The sequence below is a fragment of the Acipenser ruthenus genome, chromosome 7 (assembly GCF_902713425.1).
Source record: "Acipenser ruthenus chromosome 7, fAciRut3.2 maternal haplotype, whole genome shotgun sequence".
Classification (NCBI taxonomy): domain Eukaryota; kingdom Metazoa; phylum Chordata; class Actinopteri; order Acipenseriformes; family Acipenseridae; genus Acipenser; species Acipenser ruthenus.
Genome location: NC_081195.1, coordinates 15,137,110 through 15,156,154, shown reverse-complemented (window position 1 = coordinate 15,156,154; position 19,045 = coordinate 15,137,110). Strand labels below are relative to the sequence as shown.

The 19,045-nt window shown below is 35.4% G+C and overlaps 1 protein-coding gene across 5 annotated transcripts; it reads left to right on the top strand.

The window, feature by feature from the left end:
- The first annotated feature begins 229 nt into the window (after positions 1 to 229).
- Positions 230 to 17,880, top strand: LOC117414650 (APOBEC1 complementation factor-like). 5 transcript variants are annotated; one of them, XR_009329054.1, is made up of 12 exons: positions 230 to 314; positions 5,750 to 5,893; positions 8,117 to 8,251; positions 8,537 to 8,667; positions 9,040 to 9,278; positions 9,998 to 10,162; positions 10,808 to 10,905; positions 11,884 to 12,160; positions 13,160 to 13,377; positions 14,035 to 14,171; positions 14,949 to 15,241; positions 16,149 to 16,227. XR_009329054.1 is itself a non-coding variant. In XM_034024414.3 (12 exons), the coding sequence occupies exons 2-12, from the start codon at positions 5,795 to 5,797 to the stop codon at positions 16,283 to 16,285; spliced, it is 1,743 nt and encodes a 580-aa protein (XP_033880305.3). In that variant the 5' UTR covers positions 230 to 314; positions 5,750 to 5,794; the 3' UTR covers positions 16,286 to 17,880. The 5 variants fall into 5 exon arrangements, 4 of the variants coding, with proteins under 4 accessions (XP_033880305.3, XP_033880304.3, XP_033880307.3 ...); XM_034024414.3 differs by having other exon boundaries at positions 13,184 to 13,377; positions 14,999 to 15,129; positions 16,149 to 17,880; XM_034024413.3 differs by having other exon boundaries at positions 14,999 to 15,129; positions 16,149 to 17,880.
- Positions 17,881 to 19,045: the final 1,165 nt, after the last annotated feature.

Here is a 19,045-nt window from a genome sequence, read left to right as displayed (position 1 = left end):
AGCATCTGGAACTTGGTTATTTAAAAAAACAAAATCTACAGCATTACCCAGAAATTGAGAATATTGTATGATGCTAATCGTTTTGTGTTTAAGTATCATCATGAATACAGCGATACTGTTTGTGGATAAAGTGCTGAATGGAGCGGAGAGACAGAGCTCAAGTTAATGTTTAACTAGCTGGGATTGCAAACCAACCTCTGGACACTGAACCTTTGGAGTTTGATATGAGGATTGCAGAATAACCACAGTGACACGTCGCCAAGCCACTAATCAAGGCAGGACTCTTCCGGGAGGTGATCTCTGGAATTGCTCAGGTAACTAATTTTTGTATTCAAGTTACATTTGCATCTTTTAAGATTTTGCCCTTGCATTCTCTTTGTGAATTTACATGTTAGTGTTAACAGATTGCAAGTTTTTGTTCCAGAAAGTGATTCACCAGTGGTTATTGGGAAGCATTGTGGATTTTGACTAAGCTCTGACTTTTGGCCAGTATCAGGGAGCAAGATGATCTATGACCAGTCCTAGTGTCTGTACTGTATAATGTAGAACCTGTACATTATGTTTCTTTTACCATTATCTTTCATTTTAGTGAGAGCATTAACAATTTGCAAACACAGTTGGTGTTATTATTGTAAAGGAAGCCCATCATTAGTTTATTCCTTTGCAACATTTGAATGGTAATGTACCAAATAATGTATTCTGTTCACATATTTTTTACAGGACTTGTAAACATCTGCCCATTAGAAACATTTTATTTAATGTGTGGTTATTTAAATTCTGGTCAGTGATTTTAATTGTCATTATAAAGCCTAATTAAATGGTTTGATTAATTATCCATACATGAACTTGATAACTTTTTGTGTTGTGTAAGATGTGTATGGAAATTATTAGGGATTTAACCCGGACAGCTATCCTATTGGACTGCTTTGTTTTACAAAAATGAAAGGTACAACGAATTTGACAAAGAACGTACATTGTTTGAATTTTGCATGGTTACTTAATTGCAGCATTAACTCATTGACAACAATACATTAACCAGGCATTTCACTTTTTCATTTTTTGTATACAGATGAATGAGGTAATTTTTTTAGTACATTTACTGCCTCAGGGCATTCTTCTTTCACTGTTAGAATGACAGCACACAGTACTTCTTCAGTCATTTGGAACAAATGCTGTAATGTTATGGTTAAATAAAAAATAGACTCCTGCAAGAAAAATCACACCATTTGTCCCAGTTTTAGAAGGTGTTGATAACAGGAAAAAGTGTTCATTTGGGGAAAGAAACACATTCTGTACTCACACTCTCATTCTAAAGGCATGTGTAGGTTTTACTAAATTGACAAAATCTGCCTTCTATTAAATATCATGCAGTTCCCGTAGTCAAAAGAATTGCTTGCTGTTACGTGCTTGCTGCAGTTCCATTGCAGAAGCATATTATTATTATTATTATTATTTATTTCTTAGCAGATGCCCTTATCCAGGGCGACTTACAATTGTTACAAGATATCACATTATTTTTACATACAATTACATTATTTTTTACACATTATTTTCACATACAATTACCCATTTATACAGCTGGGTTTTTACTGGCGCAATCTAGGTAAAGTACCTTGCTCAAGGGTACAACAGCAGTGTCCCCCACCTGGGATCGAACCCACGACCTTCCGTACAGTACATCTTTTTTGTACGGGCTTTTTTGAAAGGGTATCTTTTCAAAGGGCATTACTGGCGATTCATATATTTTAAAACTATTCAATATTGAATATCAACATTTTTTTTAATTTATTTTTTGCCTTATTTAAGCCCTTGTTTGATATTCAAAGTTTCGGCTCTGACCTCCCCTACAGTGATTGGTGGATATACACAAGCAGGCTTGCACAATGGCCTTCATCACCATATGTGTTTAGCTTAAGTCAACAAGCCTCAAAAAGCAGGTATTGATCTACACAAGATAAGCCCCCCATCTAGTTATCTTGTTTATGCAAATGGTAACCAGGTATTTCCAGAGAGAACCTCTGCCAGGCAGTGAAGGCTTAATGGAGCTCTCACAGTAGCGTGCCCCCTGAAAGCAGAAAAATAGGAACACACACACACAACATGGGATCTGTAAGCCCCCACCCACCCCCCACCCACCCCGTCGTTCTGATGGATGAAGAGACATAACAAGCGTCCGTACGGAAATGCATATGACTTACAATGAGGCTCTATGTGATCCAAAAAGCAAATACAAATAAATAGTATTTGGTGTATGTGTTTTTTTTAAGCTAAAATAAACATATTGGACACAGTTTTCTTATTTCTTATTTACCCTTAGAGGGGAAAAAAGTCAATGTATTACATCTTTGTTTGACATTAGGAAGTCACTGACATTTGCCCTGTAAATGTCCAGGAGCAAATTTAATACTTCCCTGCTTATGGAAACAAGATGAGTTGTTCTGGGGCTTCTGCTTTTTAGCAGTATTAGAAATCAAAGTGGTGAGAATGCTTTGCCATTACTTCACTTAGGGGTAGATGTATTAAAATGGGCCAGTCGCAGTGCAAACACACCACAGTTTGCATTTTCGTTGCGACAATTCACAAAGTGCACATTTTGTCGTACGTACTAAGAAAAAATATGTTAATGAAGAGAGCCTCAATATACTAATTTAAATATAATTTGCAACAGTTTAGCTATCTCTAGCGAGAGTTTGTAATGCAACATTTTTTCTAATAAAATAGCAGGAGTTGAGATGTGGTTTGCTGCAGAGGGTGCAAGAATCAAAATAACATTGTTTTTGTTAAATGTAAACATCATCTGTACAATGCATTCTGTTCTGTCTTCATTTTACCTATTTTAATACTGTTATATATATATATATATATATATATATATATATATATATATATATATATATATATATATATATACATAATGAAAGGCAGTTTAATCCCATCAGATTCTATAGTGGGGTCCCAACCTTCACCCCCCAAAAAGCTTTTCATAATCATACAGTAGCCCCTCGCTAAACTGGACATCTTTGTCTGACATAAGGAGGTGTTAGGTTTAAAAACAATACAATAAAATCTGACACACATACATTTACAGTTCTCAATGTATTTTAAATATAAATCATTGCGCTGAAATAACACTAATGTGTTTTGGGTAGGCTACACATTACATTATGTAAAAATGTAAATCTGTACAGTAGGCCTATACAGTATACAGTACAGTAGTAAAATCAAATGAATACCTAGCACACTTTCTTTTTACTTTAACCTACTCGTGACACCAAATAAATCATGCTGCTGTATTGTACACATTGGTGTACAATGCTAATAAAAGATTATTTTTAATTGAAACTAAATGATTTTAGGGTTTTGTTTTTGTTTTTTTTTTATTATTTTTAACTTGGTCTACTTAGTAGCCTAGACAATTCACACACAATAGATCATGGTCCTGTACAGATGCTCAGAATGAGCTGGAGGGGTTAGTGGCACATGTGTGCAGTCTATTGCTCCCAACACACTGGGAAAACCAGAAATGTCATAGAAATTTGTTTTCAAGGCTTGTAAGTACACCCTGACTTTAGTGAAAATTAGGTACTTGGGTGTTCGTCTCAAAAATATATTGAGCACAACTGGCAACACAACAGACTGGGAAATGCCAACAACAATTGTGACTGTTTAAAACATGCTTCCAAAAGTTCTTAACAACTTGATGCAATTGTAAGGGTTGCAATTGCCCACAGCTTTAGTACATCTCATTGCAATATTTTTGATCCCTCATTTGCACTCTCATCTCCACCCTGTTTTTGTGAATTTCTGCAGGAACGCCCAGAATTACATATTCATTTAAGGCTAAAGCGCAATTCGTTGAAATGATGCTAACTGCGTTTCGTTTGTTTAGTACATTTCACGCTACACTTCCCACTGGTTTGCAACGATTGAGACAGATGCAACACTTTAGTACATCTACCCCTTCATCTCTAAATACACTGCCATATAATAAAAATCTTAAACACAACCAGGCCTCTATCTCACTTGGATCCTGGGCTGTGTAATAAAATAAATAATATGGCAGGTATTTTAATAAATTATGTTATCTTGGAATTAGCAAATTTGATTCTCAATCATAAATTATTGTTTCATTGGTCTTTTCAGATCTCTAAGATTAAGGGTCTCACTAAATCAGAACATAATGCTTTCCATTTACTTAGACTGATTTGTACAGGCTTTGATATGTTAAACTTGACTTGCAACTGAGGTTCTTTGTGCGGAATCTAATTAATATCTTACATGCCACACAGGATTAAAGAAACATGAGAAGAAACCAGATGCATTTTAATTTTGACAGTTTATTAGTATAATATACATAAGGACTGTAACAGAAGTCAATTATGATCAAAACATAGCACAGAATTAACTTAAACATAACAAACAGTATTCATACTAAACACTGGGGGACAAAAACAACTTAAAATTCAGAAAAAATAGGATCCATTATCTGAAGGATGGCGCTCCAAACTGCTACAGACTGTAATTGATTTTTAGAGTTTTTCTTTCTCTCTCAAGTAGCAATAAAAAACAGTCATTGTCATTTTTATCTGCAAGTCAGTCATACATTTAGGTGTTAAGATCCAATAACCTTGATTTGTAGGAAGAAATACCACGAGGGCAGGATTCAGGACTTGGTAATGAATTTGGCTAGTTTTCTGTTACCATTTTTTTATCTAAATGTGCAAAAAGAAAACTGATGTTGCCAACTTAAATTAGTAGGAGGAGTCCTGCTTCATCACTGTGTTAAGCTTTGTCTTCCATGATATATGTAGTGGCTGGTTTCACTGACCCTGTTTAGCACTAATCCTGCACTCTCCAATGTTTCTTTAGGTAAAATAGTCTCATATTAGTGTTAATCCGGATCTGTGAAACCAGCTGTAAAGGTTAGGCAACATTTCAGATAACAGTTCACAGACATTTAGGACCTAAAAACATACTTTTAATAACTGAACCAATACATTGTCAATGTAAGTCAGTGTTCTTTATCAAAACATTTAAGGACAGGATCATAATTTAAAACACACATGTGTGAGAGACAGAATCCGAATCAGTTTAAAAAATTTTGTATGAAAAACACCTTGCAATGTGTTTGAAAAGATTAAGACTCCAATATACAACTTACTTGTTTATGAATATCTGACCAAACATAGATAAAAAAAAAAGAGCAGGAGCACTATTTCTGGCTGTTGTTTATGAAATCCTTATCGGCATGAGAAAGTAGTAGGTTCTGTATATCTGAAGTGTTTTCATCACATTTAAAAGACAGGGATAAACACCAGACAGGTTATGTAAGAGAACCCTTTACCATTCCCCATAAATAACAAGATAAATACATATTTGCCTGCAATAAACTTCTAATAACTATTGAAATGCTGCTGACAACGGTGGCCGTCATTTTGCAAGGGACCAGTTTTTATTTGGATAGAGGGGCTTTTGTGATTTTTGTGAATTAAAATGAGTATTTCAAACTTACCAGCCTATCCTACCCCACAGGCAATGGTTGCACCATATACAAATCAAAATGACCTGTCTCATTGGCAAGGCCCAGTTCCATTAACATTTGGCTGGGAAATGTCGATTTAGGAAAATAATATACAGTGAAACAGAGAATATTATCACTGCAACAAACTTTGATGTGAAAATATTTTACTCCATTAGAAAACTGTGTTCTTCCCATGTCATTTTAATTTGTTTTGAACTTCAATTTCAGTGAGCACCCCTAATTAAGCTGATTTATTGCTGTTAATCACTCACAATGGAATCAAATCAAAAATCCGGGGATGGACTGACAGGCACACAGAAAGAAGCAGCGCTGCGTACATTGATCCAGCGCACAGGATATGGTTTGCTTCAGGTAGGAGTCTGTATCTATGGCAGCAATTGCAACTGAATATGACTACAACATTTCAGTTTTGTAGGTTAGCCAGTTGTATGAATAGTCACACAGATTCACTTGGGTTTAAAAGGCTGCTTACTCATCCCAGGGAAAAAGTTTATCAAATAATTAAGTAAACTAGTTTATCAAATAATTAAGTAAACTAGAGGAGAATTTCACAAAGCATTTTACTCCAACCTTTCTTTAACACCTTTTACAAAAGTAGAAACAAACAACATAAGAATATCCAAGAACCTGTGTAATTGAATTCTTCTCTCAAGTCCTGTAGATTCAATAGGGTTTTCTACTTTCTTAACTAAACAGTAAAATAATGCCCCAGGACTGCATACTGCACAGGTCGTTTTTAGAACCCCCAATTTAATCCTAGCATAGAACTTAGACAAGAGCAGAGAACAGTAAACATGAGGGGCTTACCACATATTCTTTTTCACATAAACTTTAATACAGACATGCATTCAACCAAAAGCTTTGGCAATGGCAGCAGCAGTGCATGGACGAGTTTAACATTTTGTAAGTTTATTAATCTAGGCTAATTACACCCTATACAGCAAAGCCACTTTCATGTAAGCTATATTAAAATGCATAAGGTGTTGCATTTTAAAATCATTAATTACAGTGAAAACAACATGGCAAGCAAGATTTAGTGATATGATATGCAACTGGAGTCTCTTTCTCAATTTAGTGCATTACAAACCTACAACACATAAAAAGAAGACTAGTCTATGTTGCCATCTAGTGCCAACAGTTAACGTTTACTAGTTTAAAATAAAGACACGTGACTTGGTTGTACAGACGCTGTTAATGTTGTACTTTACTCATAAGTGCTAGTTTAAATAAAAAAAAACGACTTGGATTTTCACTTTATGTTTATGCTTTAGTAAATTATCTATATAAGATAAGGTGTTGTTAGTTTAGCACACTTTACTTCTTACCAGAAAAAATGATTATATTAAAATTGTCTTTCTAACTATATATTATATGCAGATAAATCTGAATAATCAGTGCAGACCTGTCAGATTTTTGCAGTCTCTAAAGGTTAACCCAATCAATGCTCTAGATCTTTTTATAACAAAGTTTTGTTTTTGTCCAAAGCAGAAACCACAAGCTGCTGTCTTTACTTACAAGTAGTGAGTAGGTCAAGACTGATAGACAGGCATCTACTCCCCCCCCCCCCCCCCCCCCTTTTAGTGGTGGATAATCAGACACAAAACACAAGCCACTAGAACTATTGAAATGTTGACCTTTTCTCTTACATATTGCTTTACACAGCATAGCTAAGATAAGGAACCCTTTTATTCTTCAAACAAACTATTGACATTATGCATGTAACCTGATAGCATTCTGCCCAGTCTTTTCATATCTATAAGTCTTATAGCGAGAGTAAATGTCTGTAGTTTCATAGTTTATATATGGTTTTACAACAGCAAGACATAACATGTTGGCAGCTATTCATGACACACAATTGTCTTAAAATAACAGCTTCTTAAAAAAAAAGGTTTTAACAAATGCAAGGTTATTATAAATACCGAAACAGAAAATATGATATATTCCTACTGAAAAGTTTTACTTTGTTGATTAACAAAATGTAGATGGTATAAATCCATTAAAATAACATTAGACAGAATTGAATGCTTCTGGCCCCCTGCTCCCAAACAGTTATGGGTTTCAGTGGTATCCAGAGTACTGGAATGTGAAGGGGGTTTTTAATGTACATTGTAATCTGAACATTGCTTCTTTGCAGCATTTGAAACTTTGCACTCAGCATTAGCTTTATAGTGGCATGTGTACTTTTTCAATTACAGACTTTAACAGCCTCCAAGATCCAAACAAACATAGTTATAAATGCATTGGACGCATGACCATCACAGATTCCCACCAATGGACTTCAGACCCATTTGTTTGGCTTTCTTTGTAGAAGAATTGTTATTGTTATTTCCGGGGACATTGTGAGGGAGTTCTAAACCCCAAATAATAAGAGCCATGGTACAGGTGAAAAATGGGGTTATTGATCCATTGGTGTTTATTGTAGAGTGGAAAGCTCTCCAAATATAATATGAAGGAAATATCCCTCAAAGCATTTTTTTTAAAAATTGAAATTTTACTGAAATTAAGCTGTTGCTTTTATTCATTTTAATGTCCCTTCATGTGTTATTATTGTTTTTTTTTGTTTTGTTTTTATAGGAAAATGGGCAGAGGAAATATGGCGGTCCCCCACCAGATTGGGAGGGTTCACCCCCTGAGAGAGGCAGTGAGATCTTCATTGGAAAGTTACCCCGAGACCTGTTTGAAGATGAGCTGGTACCGCTCTGTGAAAAAGTAAATAATGGAGGGATTGCTATACTCGCGTTTCTCATCATTTTAGGAATATTAAACTGAAGCCTTAGAAAAATGCCACTAACAACCAGTTTGTTATGTCTACCTACAATACATTTCTGAATGAGAAAGAAAGCTAGTAACTCACTTGTTATAGCACAGCATTCTTTAGAAATAATTGAAAAAACATAGCATTACATTTTTCAATTTCAAAATCTGAAAAACAAATGCAATACAACAATATGTTTGTTTTATAAATTCTGTTTTGTTTTTTTTAAACTTTAACAGTTTGGGAACATCTATGAAGTACGAATGATGATGGACTTTAACGGAAATAATCGGGGTTATGCCTTTGTAACTTTCAGTAATAAACAAGAAGCCAAAAATGCAATGAAACAGCTCAATAATTATGAAATAAGGTAAGCCTGCTTTCCCGTTTACCAGTTTTAAGACATATTCATAATTGTCAGTACCTGTGTTTCAAATGACATATACAGTACAAGCAGTGCTATGTATTGTTTGTAAAGCAACATGAACAATTACAACAAGGAAAAAATTATTTCATACATATAATTACATTGCAGCAAGCAAATGAAGTGCATTTGTTATGATCTCACATTGAGTTCAGGGTTTGTATTACCAGCAAAAAATAAAAGAGTCACTTTTGCATCAACCTGACTCAATATTGAGCGAGCCCTTCAATGTGGCACTGTTATTCGTGGTGAATTCTAGTAGTTTTTTGGTGCTTTGATGTGTATTTACCTGACACAGTGAGGGGTATTGTTCTTCAGGAATGGACGTCTTTTGGGTGTCTGTGCGAGTGTTGACAACTGCCGCCTGTTTGTGGGGGGCATCCCAAAAGCAAAGAAAAGAGATGAGATCTTAGCAGAGATGAGCAAAGTGACAGACGGGGTAGTCAACTGCATTGTATATCCCAGCGCAGCAGACAAGGCCAAAAACAGAGGCTTTGCTTTTGTGGAGTATGAGAGCCATCGAGCTGCTGCCATGGCCAGGAGGAAACTGATGCCAGGTAAGAACTTCAGAGTGTTCTATTCAATTGACCTGCCGCTGTTAGTGTTTTACATCAACTGAATAGACTCCATCAGAGTTTAAACATTTACTGTTTCCTTATTCCTTCTATCGAGTCTGACAAAATATAGGAAAAGGGCATCTTGAATCTCTGAAGGGCAATTCGTTATGTGGAGTTTCCTAGCACTGCTCAGTGGCCCTTATAACAGTTAAAGTTCATTTCTAAAGATTCTAGAGAAGGGTTAGTATATATTCCTGGAAGATATTGACTGAATAATGTCATGCCTGCCTCCAAAACATGTATTTACACCATCTGAAAAGAATGCCTCTCTCTACAATAAGAAAGAGTTTAGTTTAAAGGACTTAAGCCCTACTGATGTATTGGCACAGGTCAAACAATATCTGACAATTTCTTCAATAAATACAGCATCTCTGTAAAATGTCTTACAGGGATACATACTAAAAATGAGAGAACACAAATAAAAGGTTATATCCTCTGTGATTAGACCAATCAACTTTTATTTGCTTCATTCAGTTAATTTTAAGGTGAGAGGCAATAACAACGGTTCTTCATTTCTGATCTCCCTTTCATTCAGTTCTTGGTCATTTTAAATAGGGATGAAGCCACAAAATGTATCTAATTTGTAACCTGAGTCAGAGCAGAAGCCTTTCACAACTACTATACATCATACCTCTGATTTCTGATCCAAACTACAATAGGGAGGATACAACTGTGGGGCCATGCCATTGCAGTGGACTGGGCGGAGCCAGAGGTGGAAGTTGATGAAGATACGATGGCAACAGTTAAAATCCTGTATGTGCGGAACTTAATGTTGTCAACCGCAGAGGCGACCATTGAGAATGAATTCAACAGCATCAAACCAGGTGACTAAATGGAAGACTGTGGGTTAAAAGGTCAAATCTATTGTACGATGGAAAACTGGCAAGCTGGGGATTATGACTATGTATGAGGTTAAAAACATAGCTTCCTATCACACAAACATTTGGAAGCCAGGAGGGTTTTTGAGAGCTTTTGTTGCTGCTACAGCTGAAATCTCTTTTTCAATCTTTCCATTTAAAGACAATTTTGAGAGACACATTTTCAATTACTTCCCAAACCAGGATATTTCTTTGATAGCTGATATCATTTTACAAACAAAACAACACATTAAAGTAAGATGAATAAATAAGCTGATCATTTTCCTTTTTATCCATTCACTATTTTATTAAAAATGAATGTCTAAAAGCAATATCAATAAAGCAACAATATGAACACCCGTATCAGTTACTGTAATCGGTTAAGTCAAAGAGGCTGTGAATGGCAGATCATTTTTATTCTCTTTTAAATCATGATCACTTATTTCATAGACTTACCAGCAAGCTGTAGCCCTTGTCATTTGAAAGTTTCTACAGCAGTGTGATTTATGGCCCATTTACTGAGCTGTGGCAAATAGTCATCATCTTCATCATTTCATGGATCAGTAAAGATCATGAGAGAGTCAGTGATTTGATTGAACAATATATTTTCAGGAGCTGTCGAAAGAGTGAAGAAGATAAGAGACTACGCTTTTGTGCATTTCACCAACAGAGAAGATGCAGTAAATGCCATGAACATATTGAATGGAAAGGTAATACAAACAGATTAGAAACTAAGGCTTCCTGCAAAAGACTTGTCACAGCTGTCATCTTCGATTTTCTCCGGTTTCTATGGTTGCGTTACCAACTACTCAAGTAACTACAGATATGTACCCTGCTATCCAGAAATGATATGTACCCTGCTATCCAGAAATGATATGTACCCTGCTATCCAGAAATGATATGTACCCTGCTATCCGGAAATGATATGTACCCTGCTATCCAGAAATGTCACATGCAGTGACATAGGTACAGCATGTTAATAGGGTACAGTGTAAAGGTATTCCTAAAAAAGTAGTTTTCTAATGTATTTAATAATAATTATCACTAGTTTGACAAGATGGTAACCCCTTTGTGAAACATATGGAGTATACAAGTCATATAAACATGTTCACATTGTTTAAATGATTAGGTTAACTTACTGTAGGGTTTGGTATTCCATTGAAATGTAATATTTGCAACACTGGATAAGTCTTCAATATTATATTACCATAAAGTCCACTCCTTTTAGATGATTCAAATTCTGTGTATCAAGATATACCCAAAATCGGATTTACCAGAGTAACAAACATACCATTTTCATGGTAAACACTGCTAAACTGAACACACATCCGTCCAGCCAGTGACCCTTTCTGTTGTGTACAACTTCAATGACCCCATTGCAAAAGATAATGCTTCTAACTACACCCCACCACAAGTGCCACTGCTGGACTTTTTAAAGAGCAGTTTACAGCTCAAAGTAAACCCCATCAATGATAAGAAAAATCTGAACAGACATTCATTTTTTATGTTATTATTTTCACCTCTGAAGACCATATTTCATCTGCCATTTGTAATAAGATGTGCTGTCTCCTAGGCCACTAGTGCAAGGGGAACATTCAGTTCCAAAAAACCCAAACAAAAAAAAAACAGTTCTCAGATGCTGTCGCGAGGCTATGTTTTAATAGTCAAGTTTTCTTTTCTTTTAAAAGCTGGTAGATGGATCTCCAATTGAGGTGACATTGGCCAAGCCTGTAGACAAGGACAGTTATGTTCGACACACAAGAGGAACAGGGGGCCGAGGACCCATGCTGCAAGGAGAATATGCTTATACACTAGGGCAGGTGTATGAGCCTTCAGCTGCATACCTGGGAGCTCCTGTCTTCTACGCACCCCAAGCCTACACAGCCATCCCAAACCCAATGCGATTCCCTCCCAACAAGGGACATGTCAGCACCCGGGGTATGATGCGCACCCCTTCCATCAGAGGTAACTGGAATTATCTATATTCTATTCATTAAATACCTTTTCTCTCTAAACTGGTTCTTTTATAATGCAGTCCTGGTAAATCTTATAAAAAGCAGACATGTATTACTGTATGTTTGGTGCAATTTATAAAAATGACATATTGTACTGACTTATATTAAAGGAACCGTATTGAACAGTGAAGTGGTAATACATTTGACAAAAAATATTCTGTAAATATTTTATTTCTTAATCTTTGTCTATAATATATAACATAATATATTTATAATATTTCTTTTTTATATAGTTTTATTCCTATCTATTCGGTTTGAGTTTCTCATCTGCTGCTTTTAATTGCTTTCATTTTAAAATGTTGCTTTCTCTTGCCATTTTTACTGTTTATATTGTTTTTATTGAACTAAATGTACTTCCGAATGTCCTTTTTCTTGTTAAAAGCATCTTGGGATGGCTTGCCATGAAAGGCGCTTTATAAATAAAATTGGATTTGATTTGATTTGATTTGATATAAAAGCTATAAATTCACTGAAACACTAAGTTTTAATTTAAATGCTGTTTATTATGCATAACAACAAGGCTGTAGAGTTCAGGTTTAAAGTATGTAAAAATCATAATAATCTATACTTACAATTTATGTTTGCCACACTTGCATTGTCTATAAAGTGAAAGATGGGATTTTGACTTCTATCGAGTCCACAGGTCTGAAAATGGCCCCAAAGCTTTGAAGGTCAGCTTTTTATAACATGCCTTGTCATTTGCACAATTATCTCAAAGCAAATTATACAGTACAATTGCTGAAGCGATTACGCCAACCTTGTTGTTGCTAATATGAGGACTGCAAGTAACAATAGAATGTTTTTGCCGATAAGCCCTATTTCCAACCTCAGTTATATATATCATCAACACTGCTGTACTGCGCAAGAGTGGCTAACAGTCATATGAATGCGATGAATCCAGGTGATTTCTGGTGATATGATTCGATTCAATTCCTTCTTGCATTCCTAGAAATTTACATGACTGTACCTGTAGGGGCTGCGGGTGTTCGAGGGCTGGGTGGACGTGGGTACCTGGCCTATGCTGGCTTTGGCCGCGGTTTTGCGGGATACCAACTGAAGGCAGGCAAGCGAGGGGAGGACAAGCTTTATGACCTCTTGCCCGGAATGGAGCTCACGCCAATGAATCCTGTAACCCTAAAACCTCCAGGAATCAAACATGCTCCTCAGGTACATGACTGATGGGTCCTGGTAAGACACAAAAATACTTGAACTGTGCCTCAGGGAATCACAGCAGCTCCGTTTCCTTTTAAATTTGTCTCATATGCAAAAAAAACAATCCAAAACAGCCCAATTTAAAATCCGGATGGCCTGGATTTATGCCTTTAATTATTTTTTTTGGACACAGATTGTGCTTGCAAGTTAAAACAGAATGGATACGTCCAACACTTAAACCTTGCTTTCCTGAAAAGGTCAGCTAATTTAGGTGTAGATCTTTCCCTGCATGACACAAACCTGTGAGGTGAAGAAGGGTAAAATCTCTACCATTTGTAGGTTTGTCTCCTGAACTAATTTAAGCAAATGTGTCTTAAGCCACCCAGTCTTTCTGTTGATGGTTACAAAAAAGTATTCAACTAAATATTGACAAATACTTTAATACATATTAATTAATTAGGCTTCTAGATAATTCAACAATGTGTTTCATATACACAGAAAACACAGTCTATATATATGAAATGGCAACAACATTCAGATTAAAAGCAGTTAATATAAAAAAATATTAATTTCAGTGTATTAAATATACAGTGATGCAGTATAACTACAAAGGAAAAAAAGTGCTTTGCAGTGTGTGAATTAAATATTGTGAAAAAAACATTGTTCCTGCAGATATTGGAAGATATTTGCCAGAAGAATAACTGGGGACAGCCAGTTTACCAGCTTCATTCTGCCATTGGGACTGACCACAGACAACTTTTCTTGTACAAAATCACCATCCCTGCTCTTGCTTCCCAGCACCCCAACATGTAAGTCACAATCTTTACCATCTACATTTTTTCAACTGTGAGTTCTATCAACACAAACAATCACTAGACCTCGCGACATGACATACCACTATAAACTTATGTAAGAGAGTGAGTTACTGATTTAGGTTAGGCAGGGAACACAGCAGTTCAATACAAAAAAGATACAAGGGTCATTCAAGAATAAATCAATAAAGTACGGTTGAAAGGTCGCCTTTTTGAAGTTACATGACGCTATGTGTGCACGCACAGTATTGACAAACTAACCCTTTTTTTCCACTGTAATCGTATAACAGAACTTCAACAACCTTTGTAAAAGCTTTTATTTAGGATGAGCTTGAGAGCTTGTTTTCAAGCTCTGAAAAACCCATACACAAAATAAACACAATCAATCCTGTGCCCTTTAACTGTCCAAAAATTAAGACTGAATCCTCAGTCATACCAGTTTTCTTCTCATTATGAACATTTAACCCCCCTTGCTTGAGACCATTGTTGCCTTTTAATAGTACAATATCATACAGTATTAAAATTCTCATGATTGTGTTCTTGAATATTATTAGCGTTTAGCATTACAACTCTACTTGTGCATCTCTAAAGTTCAGTTTGAAAACTACATACAGTTTTTATTTGCTGTTATAAATACTCAATAAACAACGAGCAGTAAAAACATCAGAATATCTTTTCCGCTTGGATTACAGGGCTGATGGTGCATATGCTGCTTTCAACCAAATTCAGGATTAAATCAAGTTTTAATGTAGCAACTTTTTCTACCACATTTAGAGAACGAAAATCTAAAGAAACGTTCATATCTTCACAACATCTCCTTGCAGACATCCCTTCACACCTGCAAAGCTCTGTGCTTCAGTGGATGAAGCAAAGACCTACGCTGCTGAGCATGTCCTGCAGATCCTGGGTCTGCAGACAGAGGGGGCTGAGCAGCCAGCGACTGCAGCATTCCCAGGTATGTGAAGGTCTGTAACACAGAGCTGATCCCACGCATTTTCAGCCTGAATTACAGGGGCAAGTCTGTGTGTCTGTGCACAAAGCATCAGTATTGGACTACATTACTCAAGGTAAGACAAGATACTCCAAGATATCGAATCTGTGTAAACCACCCGCTAATGTTAAGAATTATTATCATTTTCTTTATTACAAGTGTTTGGACATGATGGGATAATGTTTTATTACAGAGTACTGGTATATTTGGACTGTATAATGAATTCAATAGGAAGTTATACTATTAGTTTAATATATTTTACATTTAATTAGTGACATTTTTTTATTTTTAGTAGTGCAAATTTAAAAACTGTCTGATGGTTGTCACAATTTATATTTATTTGTCTACAATAGGTTTCACAATATACAACAAAGTCAGAAATGTGAATAGTATTGTGTCTAAAATGTATTATTTTTATTAACTTTTTCTGTTACATTTTAACTTAGTTCATATCACCACCTGGTGGTCATCTATAGCACATTTTCTACAGTGATATTTCTTCAAAACCATGCTGCTGGTTAATGCAGTCTTTTTGGGGCAGAATAATTTATTTGCAGACAAAGTAAAAATAGCAGCCATATTCACAACAATTCTAATAGCACTTCAGTGTGCTTTCTCCATATGAAAAACCATTAGCACATTTGTGTGTCGTTTCTGAAAATGTCTCCAAAAGAACAGCATTTTATATATATATATATATATATATATATATATATATATATATATATATATATATATATATATATAGTGAATATTGTGGTTTTAATGTTTTGAGAATAGTATCCTTAAACTCCCTCAAAATAAAGAAAAAAGGCTTGAAAGGAAAAAAAAGATTCTTATATAAAAGATAGTTTCTCTGAAATGGGACCAGTTAGTAAGGATCATACATTACTATGATGAATGTTAAAGGTAGAGGCAGAGTTATTATATATTGTATGCAGACATCTTTTCTCCATCATTTCTATGTTTGCCTCCTGTTGCAGCGTATGCAATAACGAATGCAGCAGGCCAGCTCAAGCAAGCAGTCACCTTAGGACAAGACCTGACAGCTTATGCAGCGTATGAGACATACCCCTCTTTCGCCATGACAACGCGAGGAGACGGCTATGGAGTTTATTGAGACAACTCCCAAAGGACCATTGACTTAGTTCACGTTCATGTTATTGCACATGATCAGTGAGTTTTTGATTTTACCTGAGCTCATGTCAGATTGTCATTTAGATGAGTACAATACCACAGTTTTGTTTTTGTGTGTGTGATTACCAATTATTTTAAGATTTATTTGAAATAATATAACGTAAATCTTCAATTAGACAAACTTTTAACCTGTGTCTTCATTAATGTAATTTCAATAACATAAATGTGATACTAGTCCTATTATGTCTTGACTTGTCTCAGGAATAAGTAAGCTTGTATGTTTACAAAAAACATATGTCTTTTTTATTTCTCTTTCAAAAGTGCTTTCTGAATTTTAAACAGAGTGGTGCGCACAGTCAATACATATTTAAGCACCTATAACACTGATGTTCAGGTCAGGCTTCAAGATGTGCAAATCAAGATTGACAGAACCGAGTCAAACTGACTCAAAGTTCTTTATCCCAACTTTTTTTGGATTGTGCATTAACCTAAATATAAATGCAATTCAGCTTCCAAATTGACACTGCCTTCCATTGGCTATTTTTTATTTTGGTTTTCTCCTTGGAATGCATGAGAAGGGTCTGAATGCAAGACTGCAGTAATGAACTGAATGTGACACAAACCAAAAAGAAATGGCTTTGTCAACAAATGTATGTATCGCGACACTAAAGTGACTGATAGAACTTTACTCTTGTCAGGGAATGGTTTCCATTTAAATATATTTATAATGGTATTTTTTTTGTTTTCTTTTCATTATTTACCACAAAAAACTGTTTGCATTATCTGTTTCTGTTGATTTAGCAGACTTAGAAATAGAAAAAAGAACAAACAAATAAAATCTATGGCTTTACTGTTCAGAGTTGGTTTCTGTAAAAGCAGCATCCCATAATGATAGTGAATACCTTCTGCATCCCTCCTATAAAATAATATTCATGGTCTCTCTGCTATCATCTGTTCAGAGAAGTATATAATCTCACTAAATCTACAGATTTTTTTTTATTTGTTTCTACAGGTAGAATCCCTTTACCAAGAAAATATAAGCTTGTTAATATAATTTTCTTAAAAAGAATGTCCACATTGTATACTGTGTTGTTCAATGGGCCTAATTTATACCACTTGTTGTACGGAACCAATGTAAAGTTGTCCATTTACATTATGCATGCCAGTAAGGTGTATTTTTCTAAAGAGCATTTCAGAACATGCACAGTACAGGGGGAAGAGGTGTGTTTAATGAATGTCACACTTGACAGAGGTATAGTAAATGAATGTTATGTAATTTAGAAATATGCCAAAGAAGCAAGAGGTGGTAACAGTATTAAAAAGTGTGCATAAAGCACTTAAAATAACTTATTTTTGTATAGAAATCTATTCTTTTTGGATACCTGAAATGTTTCATATCAATTAGATGGAAAAAAAACAAAACAAATGGAAATCACCAATCGGTGTAAACATTGGAGTAAACTGGACACAATAATTACAAATAACTGCAGGTGTGCAGCAAATTGAGAACTGCTTTATAATTGTGACGTGGAAACTAATTTGTCTCTTAAATTACAAATAAAAAAAAGTCACAACGGATTTTGTGTCTCTTTTCTGTTAAATAAAATGTAGTAGGATTGCATAAAGCTTTTCGGTTTCCATTAGATACAGTTGTTACTTTCAAATGAACACGTGCCATCCATCTTTACAAATTAAACACCTGATATAAACAAATAATAGCACACTTTATATCTTTTTCTATGTATGCACAATATGTGTTACAATTAGCGCGGTTATTTACATTATTAAAGACCAACATGTGTCGTGTATGCCCACAACAGCAGATGTAGTTCAGCACTGACGTAACAAACATACAACTCACGAACACAATCTATTCACATGGGTAGTGGAATGTAATATATATATTTTTTACTGCCTGGTACCGTTCATTCTCTTGCATCGAGCCTCGAAGTTTGTCAAGTATGAGTAATTCACTCATCGTTTGATTGCTTGTTTTGTCAATTGTTTAGTTTCAATTTGCACCTACGACATCACCTGTAATGAATGATTTTGTTAGTTTACTGTTAGTTTTTTGTGTACATTTTAATGTTATAGCATTATTGTTTTCTTAATGTTCACATAACAAAATACGCCAGTTTAATACCTCTAGGTCAACACATGACCTACATAAAATGCTGGTGTCCGTTAAATTAAATAAATAAATGCTACATATTTTTAAACTAAGTTGACGTCGAAAACATAAACTACTTTTTATGTGATATTAGCATAACAAATCCAAAAAACCTTGTGAAAATGTTTTATTTTTTTTAAAATTTTATTTCTATAACACTGATTGAATGAAATCATCATAACCTATTGCTACACTGTAGCTACTGTAGTAACAGAGAACAAAGACAAGGGTGTTTTGCTATACAAACGTTAGGTTACTTACCGTAACCCTGGTTCCCTGAAAGAGAAGACGACCACCACTACATTAGGTATGGGATATTCCTGCCCTTCAGTTAGGTATTGCTGAGCTCTCTATACCAGAGCTGCCGAAGGCCCCTTCCTGGGGGATAAAACTACCGAGGGGATAAAACCGTCACTCGCAGGAAGATCTATCGTTCCCCTTCAATTCGAAGATGACCACCACTACATTATGTATGGGATAATGTATACCAAAACCGTTGCGAGGGAGAAGGAACGGCAGCATATGAGGGACGCACAAGCACTGTCTAACCCAGAGGTTAGCGGTGTGAACTTA

What these genes read in the sequence shown, in the direction of transcription:
- LOC117414650 (XM_034024413.3), top strand. Translation starts at nt 5,795, where the DNA reads ATGGAATCAAATCAAAAATCCGGGGATGGACTGACAGGCACACAGAAA. An exon ending in TGAACATATTGAATGGAAAG is followed by an intron (nt 10,906 to 11,883) that starts GTAATACAAACA and finishes TTCTTTTAAAAG; the next exon opens with CTGGTAGATGGATCTCCAAT. An exon ending in GCTTCCCAGCACCCCAACAT is followed by an intron (nt 14,172 to 14,998) that starts GTAAGTCACAAT and finishes ATCTCCTTGCAG; the next exon opens with ACATCCCTTCACACCTGCAA.